The 23691-nt window shown below is 38.3% G+C and overlaps 1 protein-coding gene across 2 annotated transcripts in view; it reads right to left on the bottom strand.

Moving 5' to 3' along the window:
- NR6A1 (nuclear receptor subfamily 6 group A member 1) overlaps nucleotides 1–23691 on the bottom strand; it is a 142318-nt gene that overhangs the window by 105031 nt on the left and 13596 nt on the right. For both annotated transcript variants that reach the window (XM_084898387.1, XM_084898388.1), the window contains exon 2: nucleotides 8666–8707. In XM_084898387.1, coding sequence (XP_084754513.1) covers nucleotides 8666–8707 — 42 coding nt within the window. The remainder of the gene's footprint in view (nucleotides 1–8665; nucleotides 8708–23691) is intronic.

The following is a 23691-nucleotide window of genomic DNA, read 5'->3' as shown; positions in this document are numbered from 1 at the left end:
GCCATACGGGAGTGTTTGCTCACCTGAGAACAGTTCATTTAACGAGGGCAGCCTATTCTGTTCCCGCCAAAAGGCGCCATATGGAGAATCCAGGCATCGTGTTAGATCTTCCAATTTCAAGAAGGCCAAAAACTCAAATTTTTATGAAACTTTTGCAGGTTTTAAATGTTGGAAACAAACATGTTTTTATTTAAACATCCAGGTAGCCAACAAAATACATCTATAAGTCAGACTACAGTTAGCACATGCAATTATGTTCTAAGGTAAAAAAAGATGTGACACATTTTCATTTTGAATCTTGTTATATTCATGACTAGAGCCCTGATGCACGAAATTCATGCACGTGTAGGCCTTCCTTCCCCCAGCTGCCGGCAATGGCTTCCCTCTGGCACTCCAGACCTGGGCTTCCCTCGAAGCCCGGCTTCAGACTGTCCTTCCAGATGTCTGGCCTAATTAGCATACTATACTTTTTTTTATTAGTATTATTATAGATGCTTATCTCTTCCTGTGCTTACCAACAGGAGATGTATTTGTTTACTTTTGGTTCACAGTGACTACTAAAGCCTTCAGAAAAAAAATGCTTATCTTCTTTTTCCCAGATTCATATCTACAAACATTGGATATTAAAAAAAAAAAAAAAAGATTATATAACAGAAGCTAAAGCGTTGCTAAGTGACCCAAGTGTGCTCAGAAAAAGCATATGAGGTCTCATTTACAACTGAGTTGCCTTATTCTCCTCAGCATACATACAGTACACCGTAAAAAAATTTTTTTAGAAAAAAAAATGCTAACATGTAAAACTATGCGTAACTTAGAAGAGGGTGGCTGTAATAATCTAGGGCTCCCTCCACTTGATACATTTATCTAACAGCAAATTTTTTCTCTTCGGTGAGACATCAAAAAAGGAAGAGAAGAATTCCCACACATCTCCCTTTGTTATACTATTGAATTTAAACAAGCATTTTCAACTTTTTTAAATGAAATAAAACAGATGTTTATATAAATCTTTCTCTGATCTCAAAAATGTTACTGCAGTACTGCTCCGTTAGGAAGAACAATTTCAGCAACCACTCCAGTGTCAGAGTTTCTTCTCATTCCTTCTTAGTCATCATTATAAATCTCCAGACCCAGATGTTCATTCCCTGCAGCCACCAGAGATAATGACAGAGATTCTTGACTATTCAAGGTCCCAACAACAGCTTTTGAATGCAACTATCTTTTTATCAATTGTAAACAAGTCCTAAACTCTTGGCTCCATAGGGAGTCCCTAGCAAGTCAGTATAAACTCTGAAGCAAGGGCAGAGGTCAAGGGGATGAGAGCTCAGCCTAGCTCTGGATCTCAAGCCACTCCCACCCTGTTCAAAAGAATCCTTATCAGAAATCCAGACCCAATGTTAGATCTTCTCAGCAAAAAGGTCACATTCAAGAGACTTGATCTAGCAGTAATCTAGCAGATTGGGCTGAAAAAGCAGGCTCTTGGAACAGTTATGACTGCAAAATACCTAAATCACTAACAGAATATTGTGGAGGAAAGGTGGCATAAGGGGAAAACAAGGGAGATTTGTGAACTTATCTTCATTTTTTTCAAAAAAGAATCTATCCGATAAATGGACAAATCCTTAATCTGAGCCAAGGAAATCTCCTGCCTGTTCATCCTACCATTTACCCATGGATCCTTATTTGGTGGCTATTAGTATGGCAAGAGAGGGCAAAGATTAAATTTAACTTTCAAGTTTCTTTTGAAATGCTCATTTACCCACATCCTTGATCAGTAGAAGACTATATATATAATCTGCATAATACAGATTCTTGCTAACCTAGACTATATATAATCATGTTTTAAAAATGATTAATAGTCAAATATTTAATTACACAATTTTCCCCTCAGCATGCTCGCTTTGCTACTTCCCAGAGAGAAAGTGCATAGTCTGAGTATTTGTTTTAATAGGCAGGGGATTAACTCTTCAGTTTCCTAAGAGGTTAAATAAATGGGTTAGCAGATGGTCATTTGGGAGGTTACCTGCTGCTGGTTGGGGAAAGAGGCCCAAAATATTCTAACAATCAACCAGATGGTAAAGAACAGTCTTAGTCAAAGTGGTCAGCAGTGCATGAGCTCTGCTCCTCTGAGGAAACTACTTACAAAGCAGTAACTTACACCTGCTAACATCTGGAATGACTTACCTTTGTATCATTAAGAAACACAGGCTAGTCTAACTGAATAAAGTGCAGTTACAACAGCCCTTGAGTGCAGACTGAGAATTTCAACTTTACCTTGTACAGCCTAAAACAGCAAACTTAATAGTGTTTACCATTTGCCAAGCATTATTCTAAATATATATATTATTTCACAACTGCCCTCACAACAGTCCTATAAAGTAGGAATAACTTTTTTTTAAATGGTTTTTTAAAAAAAATATATTTTATTGATTTTTAACAGAGAGAAAGGGAGAGAGATAGAGAGCTAGAAACGTCGACCAGCTGCCTCTTGCACAACTCCTACCGGGGATGTGCCCACAACCAAGGTACATGCCTTTGACCGGAATCGAACCTGGGACCTTTCAGTCTGCAGACCGACGCTCTACCACTGAGCCAAACCAGCTTCGGCAGGAATAACTTTTTATTGCCCCCGTTTTACAGATGGAAACACTGAGGCACAGAGAGATTAAACTTAGCCAAGATTACAGAGCTAATAAATATTGAAGCCAAGCAATCTTGAGCCATAGCCCATGCTCTTAATTCTAAAATATTTTGAGCTAAAGGGTTCAACTGAAATGCAGACAAAAAAATGTATACAAAAACATGTTAACTGTGCTATTATTTATAACTACTGGTCTGGTGCACGGATTCGTACACATTGAAAGGAAATTAATTAGAAGAAAGGTTTGTGCGGAAATTACTGCAAAAAACTACATGTCAAAATAGTATATATAATATAGTATCCAATCTAATAAAAGAGTAATATGCAAATTGACCATCACTCCAAAACACAAGATGGCCACCCCCATGTGGTCATAAGATGGCCACCACAAGATGTCCAGCAGGGGAGGGAAGTTGGGGGAGGACCAAGCCTGTAGGGAGGGCAGTTTGGAGTGACCAGGGTAGCAAGGGAAGGCAGTTAGGAGTTACTGGGGAGCAGGAGAGGGCAGTTAGGAGCTACCGGGGAGCAAAGTGACCAGGTTGGCAGGGGAGGGCAATTAGGCATCAATCAGGCTGGCAGGGAGTGGCTAGGGGGTGATTAGGCTGGCAGGCAGAAATGGTTAGGGGCAATCAGGTGGGCAAGCAGGCGAGCAGTTGGGAGCCAGCAGTCCTGTATTGTGAGAGGGATGTCCAACTGCCTGTTTAGGCCCGATCCTGGTGGGGTCCCAGATTGGAGAGGGTGCAAGCTGGTCAATTGGGATACCCCCCCCAACACACACACACACACACACACGTGTATGAATTTCGTGCACCAGGCCTCTAGTCATAAAATTAAAACACATATGTGACTGGTGCCAGTGAGAGCTTTATATGTTTATTTTTAGGTTGCCAGTGCATGTCATATGTACCGGCTGGTTGGTTGGTAGGATGGTCAGTCACTTTGCCTTTTATATAGAGAGATGTACAAAAAACTGGAAGCAATCTAAATGTCCAACAATAGGAGAAAAGATAAATAAATCATGGTAAAATTATTATAATGAAATATTATCCTATCATTAAAAATATTTATGAAAAATGCTTCATGACTTGAAATAATATTTCCAATCTAATGCTGAGGGGAGATGAGGGGGACAGGATACAAAATTGTATATATATTACAATTGCTACTTAATTATGCAAAAAATAAGCTCAGCCCAGGCCAAGTAGCTAGCTCACTTGGTTGGAGCATCGCCCTAATATGCCAAGGTTGCAGGTTCAATCCCTGGTCAGGGCACATTTTAAAATCAACCAATGATTGCATAAATAAGTGAACAACAAATCAATGTTTCTGTCTCTCTGTTACACTCTCAAAAAAAAATCATGAAATAAAGTTTTTAAAAATATACAAAACCATGGACATTTGGTTAGAGAACCGTCCCAATTATGCCAAGGTTGCGAGTCAAAGCACATACAAAAATCAACCAATGGCCAAAACTGGTTTGGCTCAGTAGATAGAGCATCGGCCTGAGGACTGAAAGGTCCCAGGTTCGATTCCGGTCAAGGGCATGTACCTTGGTTGCGGGCACATCCCCAGTAGGGGGTGTGCAAGAGGCAGCTGATCAATGATTCTCTCTCATTGATCTTTCTAACTCTCTATCTCTCCCTCTTCCTCTCTGTAAAAAATCAATAAAATATATATTTTTTTAAAATCAACCAATGAATGTGTAAATAGTGCAATAACAAATTGATGTTTCTCTCTCTCTCTCTCCCTAAAATCAATAAACAAAAATTTAAAAGAAATATATTTGTCAAAGAAGCTCAGATACAAATGGAAGGACATATTCTCAAAAAGAAACAATGGCTATTTCCAGGTGGTGAGATCAGGGATGGATATTATATATATATGGAGGGAGAGTGAGTGTGTGTGTTTTCCATAATGAACATGCATTGTCCTACTAAAAAAGTCATTTTTTTCTTTTCATCAACCTATACCAAGATCTTTTTAAAAAAATATTTTTATTTATTTCAGAGATGAAGGAAGAGGGAGAGACAGAAAAATGACTGATGAGAGAGAATCATTGATTGGCTGCCTCCTGCATGGCCCCTCCTGGGGACCAACCCCGCAACCTGGGCATGTGCCCTTCACCAGAATGGAATCTGGGACCCTTCAGTCTGCAGTCTGACGCTCTATCCACTGAACCAAACCAGCTAGGGCTATCCCAAGATCTTTAACAGTTGGTAAAAAACAGTTAAAAAGTACCTACTCTAACTTCAAGTAGTTCCTTTCCTTGGGATAATACCCTTTGAACATCAAACAATACAGTTAGCACATACCAAAAAGGATGCTCATCTTCAACTTTGAAAACTGAATTAAAATGAGTATTTTCAATTTTGGTCAGTGTTTACTATCTAATTGCTTGTAGAATTATTTTATAAGTAGAGAAATGGGTCTAATTATTTACAGGCCAAAAACTCAGAAATGACTTTGCTGAAATAGATAATAAGGGACAAAAGTTTGACTTTGGAGGAAGAACAGCTGTTGCTAATCCAACTATTTACCCTTTGACCCTCTCTCTGGCCAATGACTGAACAGTATCAATTGTTTTCCTATTATGTGCTGTTTACAATCCCTGAGAGGCATGAAAGGAATTAATAATTTAGCCTAGAAAGCTAACAGCCTTTATTGGGGAGCCCCTTGTCTGTGGGGCAGAAATCAGAGTAAGTAGCGGTCCTTAAGTCACAGATCCCTTTACTATTCCTGTTTTATAACCTAATTGGCCCCCAAACATAAATCAATTATTTCTCCTGTTTTAAGCAACAATGACTTCTATTCTCTAACTTCCCTGTATCAAGTCAGTCCTTGTTCTCTTGGGTTTTACAACTACACAGTAAACACGATGGCTGAGGGAAAAACGGGAGCAGGGCAGACTGGGGTTATTTGGAAACAGAAGCACAGAAAGGTTATGCTGTTTTGAACTTCTCTCGACCTTTGACTGCCCTTGTCCCTAGCTTATGCTAATAAGGCAGGGTACAGAGATGCTTCTTGTAGAAATGAACTTAGCCTGAACCTGTGCCCTAACATTGGACTCCAGGAAGCCCAAGAATCATAGGAAGGAGGTCAGAGTGTGGACAGCTGCCCATATTCTAAACATGGCTACCTATCTGTTCTATTACAAGAAAAGGTGTTTTAAAAAGAGGCCATTTGAATTGGACAAAGTAATTCCTTCCTCATCTAGTTCCAACACATCCCACCTGTTGTCCCCAAAAGTGACTGTCTACCACCACTGCCAGGCACAATGGGAAATCAGCAACAATGGTATTTTCTCATTCAAAATAAGCAAGTTTGAGCAGGTTATCCCTATTAGGAATTGGGGAGGATTGGGGAAGCCATTGGGACCTCCAAATGGTCAAGATGCATCAAAAGAAATCCCTATTGTTCTCAACCTTATGTGCGAAAGTCATGAAGTATTAACATAGGAGATGTCATACCTTCCCAGTCAGAAGCCAAGGAATTTGCAATATCAACAACAACCAATTTAGCACAACACATACAGACCATTTTAGTCTTGAGATTCCCCATCGCTCAGTAGGGCTGACCATGCTCATTTGAACTCCAAGATTGGTTCAATAAAAATAATAAAATTTTATTTTTGTCCATTTATTATAATATCAGACTTGCATGTATTTCTTCCAAGAGAAAGAACAAAACACTAACTTCACAAAAATATTATGAGCATTATTGAAAATATTACTAGTAAACACATAAACTAAGCACAACTCAAAAGAAAAGTGATCTTTTCTTCCCTTGTGTACTGATATATAAAAGTAGAGGCCCAATGCACAAAATTCATGCAAGGGGTTCGGCCCTCGCAGCGCTGGCAGCCCCGGCTTCATACAGAAGGTTGTCTGGAAGGTTATTCGATTGTCCGGTCTAATTGCATATTATGCTTTTATTATTATAGGTGATAAAATATTTATTCTCATGGAGTGGAAAGGTCTATAAGTCACATATCTAGCTAGAAAGTCTATGCAGAAATGTTAAATGAATTAGAATGTTGGCCCAGAAAGAAGAATCATCCAGTAATAATCTTATGAAAATAACAAGAGTCTTTCCTAGAAGATGGGCATGATTTGTTTTCAATTATTACTAAGTGCAGAAAAGGAGAATAAGTTTAGGTACTATGTGCTAAATTAGAGGTTTAAATATGCTTTTTTCCAATAATTCGAGATAAGAAAAGATTTTCCAATACAGAGTTAATACGTGAAGGCAGGACCTAGACTTGTGTATCCCTAGAGCCTAGAAATGGACCTGGAGCAGAGAAACACTTAATATCTGAGTCTTCAATTAACTGACATATTTTATGCATATGTATAATTCTGCCTGAAATATTACAAGGCATCTTAATATCCTTTCTAGTGTTCAAAAATGATTTTAAGAAAGCATAACTCAAGAATTTACCTTTTCCTCCTCCTAAATGAAGGCTATTCATAAGAGGACAAAGAGAAATTGGCACGTTCACTGATAGTACTGGAATTTCAGGTGGCAGAGCAGGGTAAACTGAGTCTATACTACCTACAAAACTGATTCCGAACTTTCCAGCTTCTAGAAGAACAAGTCCATTTCCGTTGGGTTTAATAAGCTTTGTGGGATTTATTTTGTCCTGCCATTAATAAGTATTAGTTGAACAAACATAAGTGTTTATACTATTAAGGTGTGTATGGGGGCGAGGGTGGTATGTGAGAAGGTCCACAACATCCGAGAAATGACATTAGTTAGCCAGGATGGTAAGAAGGCGAACTTCACCACTTACCCCAACAGCAGACTGGTAACAAATAGCCAGTCCCATGACCCTAAAATGTAACAGAACTAGAAAAATAACTCCAGATCATGCATGGATTCTCAATCTAAATTATCATCAGACTTTTGGACTTTTATAGCAAAATATGGTTTATATACACTGCATATTCCCATATCCTATTTCTAATAGATATAACAATATCTGAGAATGATAAATACATTTAAAAAAAATTTTTTTTATTAATTTCAGAGAGGAAGGGAGAAGAAGAGAGAGACAGAAAATCAATGATGAGAGAGAATCATTGATCACCTGCCTCCTGCATGCCGCACACTGGGAATCAAGCCCTCAACCCAGGAATGTGCTCTGACCAGAAATCGGACCATGACCTCATAGGTTGATGCTCAACCACTGAGCCACGCCGGCTGGGCAAATGCCACATTTTGAGAGCACTGGAAACACAACTGATTATCTATGACCAAGACTTAGATAGTCCTGCCCTGGCCAGTGTGGCTCAATTGGTTGAGCATCATCCCATGCACCAAGAGGTTGCTGGTTTAATTCCTGGTCAAGGGCACATATCAGGGTTTTGGCCTTAGATCCCTGGTAGGAGACGTGTAGGAGGCAGCCAATTTATGTTGTGTTCTCACAACCATGTTTCTCTCTCTCTCTCCCTCTCCTTTCCTCTCTTTCTAATAATCAATAAACTATTTTTTTTTAAAGACTTACATAGTCCTGAAAAGCATCATTAGACCATGAAATAATTACTCTCATATAATCCCCTTAAGAATGTAGATGAAGGTGCTTCAGAAATTAAACTCTGGCATAAAATTTATCAATTTTAAATATCTAAACCAAGCATAATCCTTTTGAAAAAAAATTATGTCAAAACTAATCAATACTTTAGAAGAGTGTTTGTGGGTATATGGTTGTATGTGTACATAAATGGAAGTACAATTATTGTTACTGGTTTCATGGGATGATGGATGGATAGAAAAAGGAGTTTAGAAGTAAATAGATATTTCCAGCAAACCAATGTTCTCAATGGGCTCAATCCTGGCTACTGAATATGATCAGAAAAAGAAAGACAGCATAAGTAGGAAAGATACAATGCCCTCCCCATAATTATAAATTAAAGAGAAAATAAAATCTGAGTCAATAAAGGCCTACCCGTGACATCTGAAGTTATACACTTAAAAAACAAATACACATCCTTTTTTCGTCACAAACACTGGGGAACATTCAGAACTTACTAGTGCCTGGGTCGAGCTCTGCCAAGTCATCCTGACAAAAACCTAAAGAGAAAATAACAAGAAAAAGATTTTATGATTTGTGATTTACTCCAAGGTGACACCAAATATAAAAATGCAAATATCATATAGTATTTTTTAAAATCCAGATTCAGAAGTCAAATTTGGATTTAAATCCTAGTTCTAGCGGAGAAACCAAGATGGTGGCATAGGTAAACACCTGATCTTGCTGCCTCCCACAACCACTTCAAAACTACAACTAAAAGACAAAACTGACATCATCCAGAACCACAAGAAAGCTGGCTGAATGGAAATTCTACAACTAGAAGGAAAGAGAAAAGCACACTGAGACTCAAAGGAGCTGCAGAAGTAAAGTGCAGAGGTACGGAGACTGGCATCCAAGTATGTGGCTGTCTTTTTCAATCCAGAGGGAGCCACAAGCTTCTGATTGCTCTGAATTCCAGTTCTGGGCAAGACTCTGGGGACCCAGACTCATAAGGGGAGAAACTGGACTGTCTGGCAGCAGCTAGAACTCAAGGGCGACTTTCTCTCAGAGGTGCTTGCAGCGATTACCAAGGGACACTGAGACCAGGGGGCTTCTGAGGGCAGGGCTGACAGGAAGCCATTGTTGTTTGCTCCTCCCTGAGACCTGGCCCCACCCAAGCTGTGTGCAAAGGCTTTTGCATATGAATGGCCTGGAATCAAACTGCAGCTGAGTCAGAGAGACCCAGAACATCCAAAAGAAGGCCCAAGGCCCCACACCATCCCCCCTTCTTCCGTTAATGGCATCCTGATTTTTCTTTGGAGACTTATCCCTTTAACACTTTCAGTCCATATGACCCAAGAAGGATGGACCCTAACTTAATAAATAGGGATTAAACCCTAACCAGTTTGCCTCAGTAGATAGTGCATCAACCTGCAGACTCAAGGGTCCCAGGTTCAATTCCAGACAAGGGCATGTTCCTTGGTTGTGGACACATACCCAGTGGAGAGTGTGCAGGAGGCAGCTGATTGATGTTTCTAACTCTCTATTCCTCTCCCTTCCTTTCTGCAATAAAATATATTTAATAAATAAATAGGGATTAACAACAGCATCTACTGTTGTAGATGAGATAGTGAATGTAAAGGCTTTGCACAATATTTGACAAAGTCAGAGCTCAACGTATGTGAGCTATTACTAATCCCTAGGAATAACCCAATCCAGTGCTATGCCTGTGGTAGCAAAGAGCACATTATAGGAGAGTAACTTTTTTTTTTTTTTTAATTGAACAGAAGTGACTTTAAATATATTTTATTGATTTTTTACAGAGAGGAAGAAAGAGGGATAGAATGTTAGAAACATCGATGAGAGAGAATCATTGATCAGCTGCCTCTTGCACACCCCCTATTGGGGATGTGCCCTCAACCAAGGTACATTCCCTTGACCGGAATTGAACCCAGGACCCTTCAGTCCTCAGGCTGATGCTCTATCCACTGAGCCAAACCGGTTTTGGCAGGAGGGTAACTATTGACTTATTCATGTCATCCTCAAATACCTGGGATGAAACATCACCAATATCACTTTAGTATATACTATAATTTTTTATTTACTTGAGAGGAGGGGGAGAAGAGACTTTAATTAGTTGTTCCACCAACTTATGCACTCATTGGTTGCTTCTTTTATGTGCCCTGATCAGGGATGAAACCTGCAAACTGGATATATCGGGACAACACTCTAACCAGCTGTACTACCCGGCCATGGCCATGCTGTGATTCTTGAATCCTTTTTATATGCTGAGACTGTAAATTATTGTACTTGATGCCATGATCCCAGGTGTATGCTACCTCCTGAGGAAAGGAGGACTCTTAATATATGCCTTAAAACAAATTCCTTTCATAGTTGCAAAGAGCACCGATTATGGAATTCAATAAGTATGTCTAAAATCGACCCACCAGCCCTGAGACCATTGGCTAATAATGCTGTGTCTGGTTTTTCAGATCACCACCAGAACAGGAGGCCTGAGAAGATATGGAGAACAATGCTAACCCTAGCTCCTGATAACATGGAATGGCTAGCTCTGGTGACCATCCATCCTCAGGATCTCACCCAGATTCTCAGGAAACAGATCTAGCTAGCAAAATGATTCCTAACTAAAAGAATGCAAATCCCTGCTAGAAGTAACCCCAGTGTGTGTTCAATTCAACACAAAGGCAAAGATTATCAGAGTTGTTCAGTAAAAAGCAGACTCCTAAGCCACATAAATATACAAACATACTCACAAAACCTTACAGATTAGGAAACGTTCTGAAAAATCCAGGGTCTTTGGCTGGTGACTTAAATTACTTTAAAATGGGATAGAAAAGAAACAGATATATCACCAAGTCAGCATGCTCATAAGTCATCTAAAATCTAGTGCAAAATTTATATTCGCTTACCACATTTTTTTTTCTTTTCACTTACTACATTTAAACTTATAAGACAGATGCTTGGTGAAAAGGGCATTGGTCTGAGTTAAGAGTTGGATTCAAATCCCAGATTTGCCACTATCTTTGTTTAATTAACTACCTTATGCTTAGTTCCTGAAATGGGGCAAAAATAACCATCTTGTTCAATATACATTTGGAAAATATACATAAATCACCTACTTTGTGGAAAGTGATCGAGATAAGTCTAGGAAATTTCTTTAACTCAAAGATAGATCCAGTTGACAAGTTTTTCTCCAATAGGTATTTGGCAAAAAGAAAAAGATCAGTGACTCCTCAATCTATGAATGGCTACAATGATAGGTTAAAAAGTTACTTCTCTTTTGCTTTATTTACTAGTTTGACTTTAAAAGTATGTATTTACATAAAAGAATTTTAAAATTTAAGTGCCCATCTTTTTTCACAAATGTGAACAAATTTTATAAGTAATGCCAGTAAACAAATTCAAGCCTAAAACTGGCTAATTGTAATCTATAATATGTCTTTTACAAAAATAGTTAAATGTTACTCTAGGAATGTTTTAATTTAATTTGACCGTCTGAAGGCAGTGAGGTTTAATAAAGACCTGGATCCTGGTCAGGGCTGGACAACACACTCAGTCTATTTTGAAGCCTCAGGAGCCCAAAGGCAAAATTAAGGTGAGGCCCTTAAAAGGTAAAATTCTACAACTGTAAGAAAAAATCGTATACTTCTGCCAAACAGAAATTATACACACAAATATCCTTCATGATCCGCCACTTTAATTTTAACTCTTGCTTCTCATCCTACCCTTCCCTACAGTGTATACTCCATCCATCCTGAACCATAGGCATATGTTGTTTGATTGCACTTTGCTTTACTGGGCTTCAGAGAGGTTGCCTTTTTTAGAAACTGAAGGCAAGACACCCCCGCACCCACACACACACACACACACACACACACACACACACACACACACCAGCAAAAAGATTATAACTCGTTTTATTGTGATACTCGCTTTATTGTGGTGCTCTGGAACCAAACCAGCAATATTTCCAAGATATGCCTGTACAATGAGCTCCCTGAATTCAACATATAATTTAGCCTCCATTCATTTACACATACTATTTTCTCCCCCTGAGCCAACTCTCATTCACCATTCTGATGTAAGGGTCACCCTCCCCCACCCTCTCCCACACACACACAAGTCCAAGTTAGGCACTACAGATACAATAACTGAAGCTACTGGCTTTTCAGGAACCTTTGAAAAAGAGGAGAGAAAAACTGATTTTAAAATCCAAGAAAAATAAAACAGACCTGCAAATGTGAAATTAAAATGTTTTAGTTAAATATTTATGACGTACAATATTATTTAAATATGAGGTATATTATTTCACCCAGTCAACTATAATTCAAGTTTTATATACTGTAATTTTAAGTGTGAGATATAAAATGAAGCAGAGGTTCCAGAAGAAAGTCAAGGGTCTAAAAGGATTTTGAAACTGCTCTGGTTAATCAGCCATCCCTACATAATGCTCCCACAGTTCCCTGCGCTTCCCATAACACATCATGATCAGGGCCACTAATTGTGAAAGGTTCTAGAGAAAGTTGTTTTCCATAATACCCAACACAAAGCTAAAAATCTTTACCCAGGATTTGTACTAATATACAACAGTCATTCGCCGGTCCTTTCTTGACCAACCAGCTCTGGTCATTTGTATCAGTTTCCCATTTGCTTTGTCTCCCCTAATTATGATAGGTCTCCAATGAAATTCCGTATTCTTTTTTCAGTCAGGTCTGGTCTCAGCCTTATCTATATATACAGTCCCAGGACTGAAACATGACCCAGGATCCCAGGATAAATTGCTCAGTAAATGTTGAGAAACTACATCTTTCTCCAGAAAGAAATAGTACTACACCACTATGAATTTCTTGCAAAAATATCAAGTTCTAAGAGAAAATAACAATTTACTAGTCTCTGCCTTTAAAATCTAAAAAAAGCGATATCCAATAGAAATTCCTATAATGGAAATGTTCTTTGTCCAATATGGTAGCCTCTAGACACATGTGGATACTGAGCACTTGGAATGTGCATGCTGTGACTGAGGAATTGAATTTTGTAAAAAGTATTTTTACTGATTTCTGGCGAGAGGAAAGGAGAGGGAGAGAGATACGTCAATATGAGAGCAAAACATCAATCAGCTGCCTTGTGCACGCCCCCATGGGGGAGATAGAGCCCACAACAAGGGCAAGAATCCAACCTGCGGCTTTTCAGTACACAGAAGGATGGACAACCAACTGAGCCACACTGGCAAGGATGAGACGCTGAATTTTTAACTTTATTTAATTTTAATTAAGGTAGCCACATAAGGCCAGGGGTCATTACAAAGGACAAGGTAAAACAAAAAAGGAGTCTTCCATTCTGCTAAATTTGTTATGCCACCTTTTGGACTCCGTTGCAGTTTTAAAGAAAATGAACTATGGAAATGCTATGCTAGTGTTACTTACTACCCAATTTATAAGTGTATCAGTTGTTAACAGAAAAATATTTCCATCAGCTTGCAAATACAATCACTTATTCCTTCAAATGTGAAGTACCTGCCCACTCTGTAGCAGACCCTAAGCATGGAAGATACAAGACTGACCCTATCAGAGAATAAACAAGACAAAAATTTACTATAGAGTACAATATGAATATATTTAATGCCACTGATCTGTACACTTAAAAACTATTAAAGAGGTAAAATGTATTATATATATATTATAAAAATTTTAAAACAAATGAAAGCCTAATAAACTAAAGATAGTGAAATAAATAATAACATCTAAAAACTAACTGTAGAGAGTGAATGATGGACAGATAGATTGTGACAGATGGACATGCAGCTGGGATGCAATGCAGAGTAATAAGAGCATAAATTTTGATATGAGAATAGGTTTGAGTCCTGGCACCATTACTTACTATATGTGTGTTAGTTTAGGAAGTGTCTTCACCTCTCAGAGCCAATTTCCTCACCCATAGATTGTTGTGAGAATTCAAAGAGATGATACAATTAGGTCAGTGAATCACTATCAGTGAGCAAACAGAAGCAGCAACCATGGAGTCAGGGGCATGTGGAAGGAATAAGCATTCACCAGACAGACAGGCCTATTTGAGAAAGCCACATGTAAAAGGCATAAGTAAAGAGAGGAAACAGAATGTCATCTGGCAATTTGATTTGACTGGAACCCTAGTTAGGGTCATATCATAAAGGGTTTCAACTGCTATTCAGAGGAGTTTGGGGCTTTTTTCTATAGGCAACAGTCACTGAGGAAAGAAAATAAATGTATACATCTAGGAAGTTTGTCATTACTAGTCCAACTCTGACTACTTCAATCTAGACTCCAAAATTTCAACCAGTAAACTAAAAGCACAAGGAGCTAAAAGAGAGAGAGACAAAAAAGAGCTTTGTGGGGACAGTCAACAACACATATGACAAACAATTCACAGCTCCTTAAATTCTAGGAACTCTTCCCATTTTCAAGGCCCTCCTCCATCTTCCATCCTTTTGGTACAATGGATGGCTTGGATAGAGGCTGAGAAGGAATGGAGGAGAGGGGGTTGTTTTTGTTGTGGTTTTGTTCTTTTGTTTTTGTTTTTTTGAGTAACAAACATTAACTAGCCAGACCATGGCTTGCCTTACAGCCAGGTTTACAACCTGCAAGTTGTCCTAGACCCTAGCAGACACAGAAACACTTCTTCCATTGGCTGAGCATTAAATTCACATCTGCCTCTTCCCTTTCTAACCAGCGTATGGGGTGCCAATTGGGCCATTAGCTTTTGCTTCTCACAGGCAACATGACAAACCATCGCTCAGGAATAACAGAAAATGCTTTTCAATGCAAGAAGATAGAACCACAATTCCATACAGCAAAAGCTGGCTGGCAGGGCTTCAAGTCTTATTTCCCTTTGCCCACCTACAAATGTTAAGGTCACATTTTTAAAAGTGCAACAAAAACAATGCCCTTTTCCTAATGTTATTTTCTTGACATAAAATCTTAGGGGCAAATAAAAGGAGTGAAGGGAGGGGAAGCCAAGGATTCTCAATTATATAACCTTTTGTGCCCACATATCTGCTCAGCTTAAATGCCACTTACAAGAAGTATCTACATTTCTATGGAAACATTAATAACTTCCATATGATCAATCTACATCACCTTTCATACAGTTTTCAGGCTTCTAGCTTTGTAATTACAGCCTTGAAAACAGACTGAATACAGAAAAGCCAGCCCAACATTATGATATTTTATTTTTTAAAAATAAAAACACTACTAGCTTCAAGGCTGTGACTACGGAATCAGAAGGTGAAAACTGTTTAGGAAGGCAGTTTGGTTTGATGAGTCAGAGGTCATTAGTGTTTCTATGGAAATAGAGTAGAGGCATTTCTCAGAAAACTGCATGTACTGATGCCTCTGACACTTTTCATTTACAATTTCTGGTTCTCTGGAGTAACAAAAGGGGTTGTTCATAATTCTTCATTCAGCCTGGAGGATAAAGAAATTTCAAAATGCACACATACAAGGAAATGTATAAGATAACCTATCACCTGCCATTTATAAAATCTTCACGATATGCCAGGCATTGGTTTGACATTTTACATAAATCTTACTGAAAGTAGCTACCATTATATATGGTATTATATTCTATTACGCAGAAAGAAAAACACCTCAAAACAAGATAACTTCTATTTAGAGCCATTTGGCTAATGAAATCCCACATTCGTACAACACATGATTTTGCAACAGCCAGAGATGAGAATTTGAAGTTAACCATGACACTCTCCCAACAACAGGGCCTCAGAGTCTACGAATACACTTTAGATGAGTCCATTTACAAACTTCCTCCTGTTCGCTCATCTTTAACACATTAGCATGACATGCATAGCCTTAATTACAAAAGTAAACAAATTCAATATTTGAAAAGCTACTTTTTGCAATCTTTATTTCCCTGACATCTCTTGAAACTTGAAAAGAATAATACGTAAAATCTTATTTCCAAATTTTAACTCATTATACAGAGATAAAAATGTCTATGACAACTTTAATGTGAGAGCAATTTCCTAATATTGAGTCATCAATAAATTAATATACTAGGGTGGCAAGTCGCCAAACATAGCTTTGCTCCACTACAGTCAAACCTCCAATTCTGCAAGTGCAAAGACTATGCCATTTCATACAAGGAACTTGAACAGTCACAGATTTGGTATCCAAAGGGGATCCTGGAACCAATCCCCCGTGGATATTAAGAGACCACTTTACTAATAAGCATTTGTGTAATGCTGTATGATCTACTGTGCTCCATTTTCTCTTCAGTAAAAGGAGAAAGTCTGGCCAATTTTTTTAGAATTCTTTTCAGCTCGATAGTCTATGAATTTATCAAAAGTTGATAATTGTGTGTCCTAGAGGTACAAATCATAATATTAATACTTGAAGAACCCTTAAGATTCTTAGATTTTTTTAAAACTAGAAGCAGCCTTTTAGAGCACCCTAATCTCTTTTCAATCCACCCCAACACTCATTTTACAGAAGGGAGAAATTGTGTAACGGGAACGTCTCTGTGCCTTAAATACTAATCGTGGTCCTAAAGGCTTTGGCATTTCCCTGATCTAAAAATGGGAGTAACAATTGTACATACACATCACAGGACTACTGAGAGGATTAAATGAAATTTTAAAAATTTAAAGCATTCAAGATAGTACCTGGCACACAGTAAATGTTCAATAAGGGTTAGCCATTATTATCAGAGTTGGTGAAGTCATTCTGATCTTCACCCTCCAAACCACGAGTATAAGTTTACTTAGGAAACAGAATTCTTGATTAAAAAATGTAGACCAGTTTGTAGCCTCTCTAGAGAAGCTATTCCACTCTGCACAAGCACAGCGAACAGGATCTTTTATTAAGTCATCACTCAGTGCTATTATTCAGAGTTGGCTTCTTGATAAAGCTACAGCATTCATGTGAAAATTGACCACTGGAAGAACTAGTCATATCTCAGATCAATGGACCAATAAAATAAATGATTGGGGCATGTTTAATAGCTACAGATACTAGTTTACCCTGCCCCACTAAAATTTATAACCTATTTGTATAATACATGTTTCCTTATAGTTTTTAATACCTGTTATAAATTCTATCAGAGTAAAGTTCTTCTTAGATTAACATTAGCACAAAAATAATAGTAGAGTAGCATTCTTGTTTTCCTTCATCTCACAACTAATACAAAGAGTTATCAGTCTTCCAAAGTAAGAAAACATTATTTGGCAGACAGCTGTTTTGATCTGACTATAGCAATTCTGACTGAATACACCTCACATTCCTGAACAAGTCAGAGACCATATTTTCAGAAGCAAATATTAGTTAACAATGCTAAATGAGAAGAGCACACTTGTAAGGTAAACAAGTCTGATTAAATACAAGCTGGCCTGGAAATTGGTTATTTATAGTCCCTGCCATATTATGCTTTTCATGTTTTTAGTTCAAGTTATTCACTTATAATTTTGTTCCAAATAGTATTTAAGTAACCTAATGGTATTTTGCTTTACTTCCTAAAAGGCACTAACTATTAAAATTTCTTCCCATTCCACAAAAAAGAATCAGGTTTGCTGAAACCTGTTTGGCTCAGTGGATAGAGTGTCGGCCTGCGGACTGAAGGGTCCTGGGTTCAATTCCAGTAAAGGGCATGTGCCTTGGTTGCGGGCACATCCCCAGTAGGGGGGTGGGGGGAGGAGGGGGTTAGGAGGCAGCTGATAGATATTTCTCTCTTATCAATGTTTCTAACTCTATCCTTCTCCCTTCCTCTCTGTAAAAAAATCAATAAAATATATATATTTTTAAAAAGTATCAGCTTCTGCCGAAACCGGTTTGGCTCAGTGGACAGAGCATCAGCCTGCAGACTGAGGGGTCCCGGGTTCGATTCCGGTCAAGGGCATGTTCCTTGATTGCTGTCACATCCCCGGTGGTGGCGTGCAAGAGGCAGCTTATCGACGACTCTCATCGATGTTTCTAGCTCTCTATTTCCCTTTCTCTCTGTAAAAAATCAATAAAATATATATATTTTTTAAAAGTATCAGCTTCTGTGTCACATGCCCAGAGCCAACACTGCCCCCTGATTGGTAAGGTTCTGTCCTAAACCCCAGAACATCGTCTCCAACAGCACAAACTGGCTTTTGGGCTTTGTTCTTTCCCTTGGAAATACATAAAGTATCCTTAATTTCTTTTCTTTTTTTTTTTCCAGAGAGGAAGGGAGAGTGAGAGAAAGAGAAATATCAATGATGAGAGAGTATAACTGATCGGCTGCCTCCTGAACTCCCCACACTGGCCTCAAGCCTGCAACCCAGACATGTGCCCTGACCAGGAATCGAACCGTAACCCCTGGTTCATAGGCCAAGGCTCAACCACTAGGCCATACCGGATGGGCCATAAAGTACCTTTTTTTAAAAAAAAAATCATGACCAGTTAAGAAAAATTATGACCAGTTAAGGAAAAAAAAGAAAAAGAAAGAAAGAAAAAAGGTTACAAGCAATTTTCAAAGAGCACACCTATCCCTATGCCAAAAAATGGAGTAGACATTATTCTGGTTTGGTTTTAATTTTTCCATCTGCCATTAAAGCAGTGTTTTCTAAATGCTAGACTCTTTAAAGTACAAATAAACTTAGGAACCTCCTCTACCCAAAACTCGTACTGAGATTCCAAGAGTGTGAGCCATAGAATTCAAAGAACTGGATTTGAATCCCATCTCTCCCATTTACTGAGCCAAGTCACTCAGTTCTCTCATCTGCAAAATGACAGTAATAATGTAACTCTCCTTATAAGGCTGCTGCATATTATAGCACACAGTCAGTACACAATAAATTTCCCTTTAAGAAGAAGAAAAGGCAAATCCTTAACTGCAAAATTTTCAGAAGAAAACAATGGTCACAAACAAAGTATTAGCCTAATTTTGCATACAAATAGTTGCTAAATCACAATTCCAGCTAAGAAATCAGTCGGAATCAACAGGAAGAACACAAAGGTATGCTCTAAGCAAGAAAGAAATTAAGTTTTTGTGATTTAAAATTTAAGTAGTAAAAGTCTAGGTAATATGAATTGGTAATAAAATTTCAAACTCTGGGTTTGAAGTCTCTTACTTTAAACCAAGGCATGTTGATAAAGTTTACCTTTGGCTAAGCTCTGGGTTGAAACCTGAGATTCAAAGTGTCCTAATTCAAAGCAGTGAATTATATATTTTGGTTTATGCCAAGTATTAGAAAATTTTTATTAAAATATCAATCAATCCACTGGCAAGTCACACACCATACCAGTCTGACCCCTAGTATTAGAAACCGATCAGGAATAAATTTCATAACATGATTTATTAAGAATCTACAGTAAGCTCAGTTGGTTAGAGGTTCGTCCCCATATGCCAAGGTTGCAGGTTCGATCTCCAGTCAGGGCACATACAAGAATCAACCAATGAGCGCATAAATAAGTGGTTCAACAAATCAATGTTTCTCCTTTCTCCTTTCCTCTCTTTCTACAATCAATACATAAAAAAAAAAAGAACCCACAGTAAATGTTCAAAGATATACCTAGTATACAAAGTACCGTAATCAATTCCCAAAGAAAACCATGAATAAGCACTCATTCATCTTTACACCTGCATTTTATCATAACTGATTTCTAAGAAAATTCCTCATAATTTCTTTCCAAGTGCAAAATATTTCTATAGAGAATTGTATAGATGTCATTTAAAATGATTCAGAGTGGAATCTTTTTCTTGTGTAATAACTAGTAGAACAAACCTACTAAACAATAGAACTACAGAATTTCTATGTATTTTTAAGAAACAACTGTCACAATACAAAATTAAGAAAAAATGACAGTTGAAAATGTTTTTTCTTATTCAGAAAGCTTTAAAGATTAAAAATCAAATTAAGCCCTAACCAGTTTGGCTCAGTGGATAGAGTATCAGTGTGTGGACTAAAGGTCCCAGGTTCTATTCTGGTCAAAGGCATGTACATTGGTTGCAGGCACATCCCCGATAGGGGGTGTGCAGGAGGCAGCTGGTGGATGTTTCTCACTCATCGATGTTTCTAGCTCTCTGTCCCTCTTCCTTCCTCTCTGTAAAAAATCAATAAAATATATTTAAGAAAAAAGAAAAAGAAAATTCTGGTGGGGGTGGGGGTGGGAGTTCTCAAGTTCCCTGAGGAGTACTTAGAAAAAAGGAACTTTAGTTAATCTAACCATTGTATAGTAATAGGCACTTTATTTTACATAGATTGCCTAATTTCTCCAAACATAACTGTGAAGCAGTTCCAAGTCAACTCACCAAATGGTCAAATCTCCAAATAGCCAATTCTCTAAATTTACCAAAATTTTGTTGTAACTATAATAATTTGTATTGATGAGGCAGTTTAATTAGCTTTTAAAGACTTCTGCCAAATTAAAACTGACAGGATAGCAGCATTTTCAAGAATGTTAAATTTCTTTCTACCCCAGTTCTCTGCTGCTGCAGATGGAAGAGTCAGGGTATAGAGTTCTACTTGCAGAAATATACAACCTGGTCTAAGTTGCAGGTGAAAAGGGGAAGGGATGAGGTACAGGAAAAAATGGAGAAGGAAATGGGGGGGAAATGACTGAATTGAATATTGCGTAAACTGAACACATGGCAAACTAGTTTCAATTACTTGGGTTTTGGTCAACTGGCGTGTTTACCTATAAACCAGGTGGTATTAACCTTACAGACAAAAAAAAATTAAGAAATGTTAAATAACTTTCTTAAAAAGTGCAAAGCTACACTCTATGTTCTTCACACAGAACCTCATTTCATTCTCCTTGGTAATGGAGGGAGGGAGGGGACATCAATTTGTTATTCCGCTTATTTATGCATTCATTGGTTGATTGTGACTGACCTGGAATATCATCTGAGGGGGGGGGGGGTAGGTGGTTAGGGGAAAGGATAGGGGAAGCTCTAACTCAGGGGTGGGGAACCTTTTTTCTGCCAAGGGCCATTTGCATAGCTATAGCATCAATTGCAAACCATACAAAATTATCAACTTAAAAATTAGCCTGCTATATTTGGTCAAACATTTAACTAATGCTTTGGCAGGGCCAGACCAAAAAGGTACAGCCAATTGAGCTACCCAGCCAGGGCCTTGCCTAAATAATTTTATTTTTTTAATCCTCACTGGAAGATATGTTTTACTGATTTTAGAGAGAGGGAAGAGAGGAAGGAAGGAGGAGAAGAGGGGAGGGGGGAAAAGGGAGAGAGGGAAGGAGAACCATCTGTGATAGACACATCTCATAGGTTGCCTCACTTAAGTATCCCCACCAGGGATCAATTCCACAACTCAGTGCCCTGACCGGGAATCTTCTGACAAGCTTTTGGTGCAAGGGACAATGCTCCAACCAACTAAGCCACAAGGGCCAGGGTGCCCCAAGATAATTTTTATTACCATCTCCACCAATGAAGTTTTGTCTGCCATAATACAATATCACTTACTTCAGAGTATTGCTATTCAGAAGTTGTGTGGCACTGTTGCCAGACTAAACTGGGATAATTTCATTTAGCCTGGAAAAACCTTATTTATACATATGATTTCAGATCAATTTTGCAAAACTAAAATTCTTGAGAATTATCATCTTTACAGACTCAAACTGGCAATTCAAAAGAAAGTCTAGGCTAGTCTCATTAAATAAGTGTAAAAACTAAAATAATTCTGAAATATATCACATCTATATAAGACATTAGTAGCTTGCTCAAACTATGTGCCTTACAACTGAACACTTCAGGGATTCATCACATTTATGGATGATACTAGGAGACGATGCTAGAGGCATTATAGCTCACCTGTTGACACATAAAACTGAGTTTTCTTACAGCAACGATTATGTTTCATTATGCCAATAAGCCCAAGGCTCTCAACTGAAAACCCATTCTGTCCTTTATTCACAGATCTTATGACACAATCCATACATAAAGTATTTTTAAAATATTAATATTTTTACTTTCATACTGCCTGTTTTTACTAGCAAAGTTACAATTCCTGTAACATATTTTAATAACCAATTAAACTGGTATTTATAGAAAGCATTAAACATGTTGTGATTCCTCACTGGATTCCAAAATCACTTCAATGTTACGATGGGGAAAGAGATCTTTTCAGCAAATCTGAATATTGCAGACTGACACACTGAAAAATGAAGAGTTGACAAATTTAACTTTTAAATCCATTTCAGTTGTCTCTTTTGCACTTAATGCCTCTTTAATTATTCCTGATCTTCACTGTACATCCAAGGCTACTCTTAATGTTTTATCAAATAGAATGCAATTCTACCTAACCCCTTTTGAAATCAACAAAAGCTATAAATTTAATTTAAGACAGCTTTTGTAGGTCAGTTAGATTCAAGGTCATTTCAAGGCTTTTAATTACTAACCAGGATTTGAGGGGTAAGCAATTGGTAGAGTTGAGGGAAACAGCAGCTGGCTTATTCACTTTGCTATTAAAGAGCATTATAAAAACTGTGTCTTGGCAAATTGCAACTTCTCTGGGCCACCAGTGGTAAGCACAAAGAACAGAGTAATGATCTTCAAACATTAGTGTTTACTTGAACTCCGTGGTCGGCAAACCACGGCCCAGGAGCAACATGTGACTCTTTGGCCCCGTGAGTATGACTCTTCCATAAAATACCACGGCCTGGGTGAGTCTATTTTGAAGAAGAAGCGTTAGAAGAAGTTTAAAAATTTTGGCTCTCAAAAGAAATTTCAATTATTGCACTGTTGATATTTGTTGGCTGAGTTTGCCGACCACTGCTCTAATTCAATATAAACTTTAAAAATTACTAGAAGACTCTTTATTTTAACAAATGTGATTTATGATTTAACTCAATTTGTAGATAACCAGATTCCGTTTCGAAACCAACCTTGTTACAAACTGTGAATGCCTTTCAAATTAGTGTAAGATTCATTTGGGTCTCTTCACTATAACCCTGTGCAGGATAAGTATAGAAATCAGCCACTGAGGAACCCATGACAATTCTTCAGATTTCTAAAGGAATAAGTTTAACTTCACTCTCCATACACTTAATTTCTAATAAAATTCATCAAATTCAATTGTAAGTTTCAGGATATTTAAGACTTTGATAAAGATGATATAGATGTGTGACACAATCAGGCGTGCACACACACACACACCCATCCTTCCAAGATTTTTAGAGGCAACCAAAAAAAGGCTCAAGTTTGCCACCACCCATTCCCCCATAAGCCTATATAATAAAAGCCTAATATGCAAATTGTCCCCTGGGACGGGGAGATCAGGAGTTCAACTGCTCGCTATGATATGTGCTGACCACCAGGGGGAAGCACAGAACATGGCAGATGTCAGTGATGCAGCACTGGCAACCTGCAGCAGTGGAGGCACTGCCAACCCGGATGGGCCTTGAGGAGAGCAGGACCGTGGAAGGGTGGTGGAGCAGGTGAGCAGTGGGCAACACCAGGCCAAGACGGGTGCAAGTCAGGCTGTGGGCGCAAGCTGGGGCCTGATCTCCGCAGGCCACCCCAAAGAACCCACCTGTGCATGAATTCATTCACT

Source organism: Pipistrellus hanaki (genome assembly GCF_964339955.1).
Source record: "Pipistrellus hanaki genome assembly, chromosome: 11".
In the NCBI taxonomy this organism is placed as follows: domain Eukaryota; kingdom Metazoa; phylum Chordata; class Mammalia; order Chiroptera; family Vespertilionidae; genus Pipistrellus; species Pipistrellus hanaki.
This window is presented reverse-complemented; position numbering and strand designations above follow the sequence as displayed.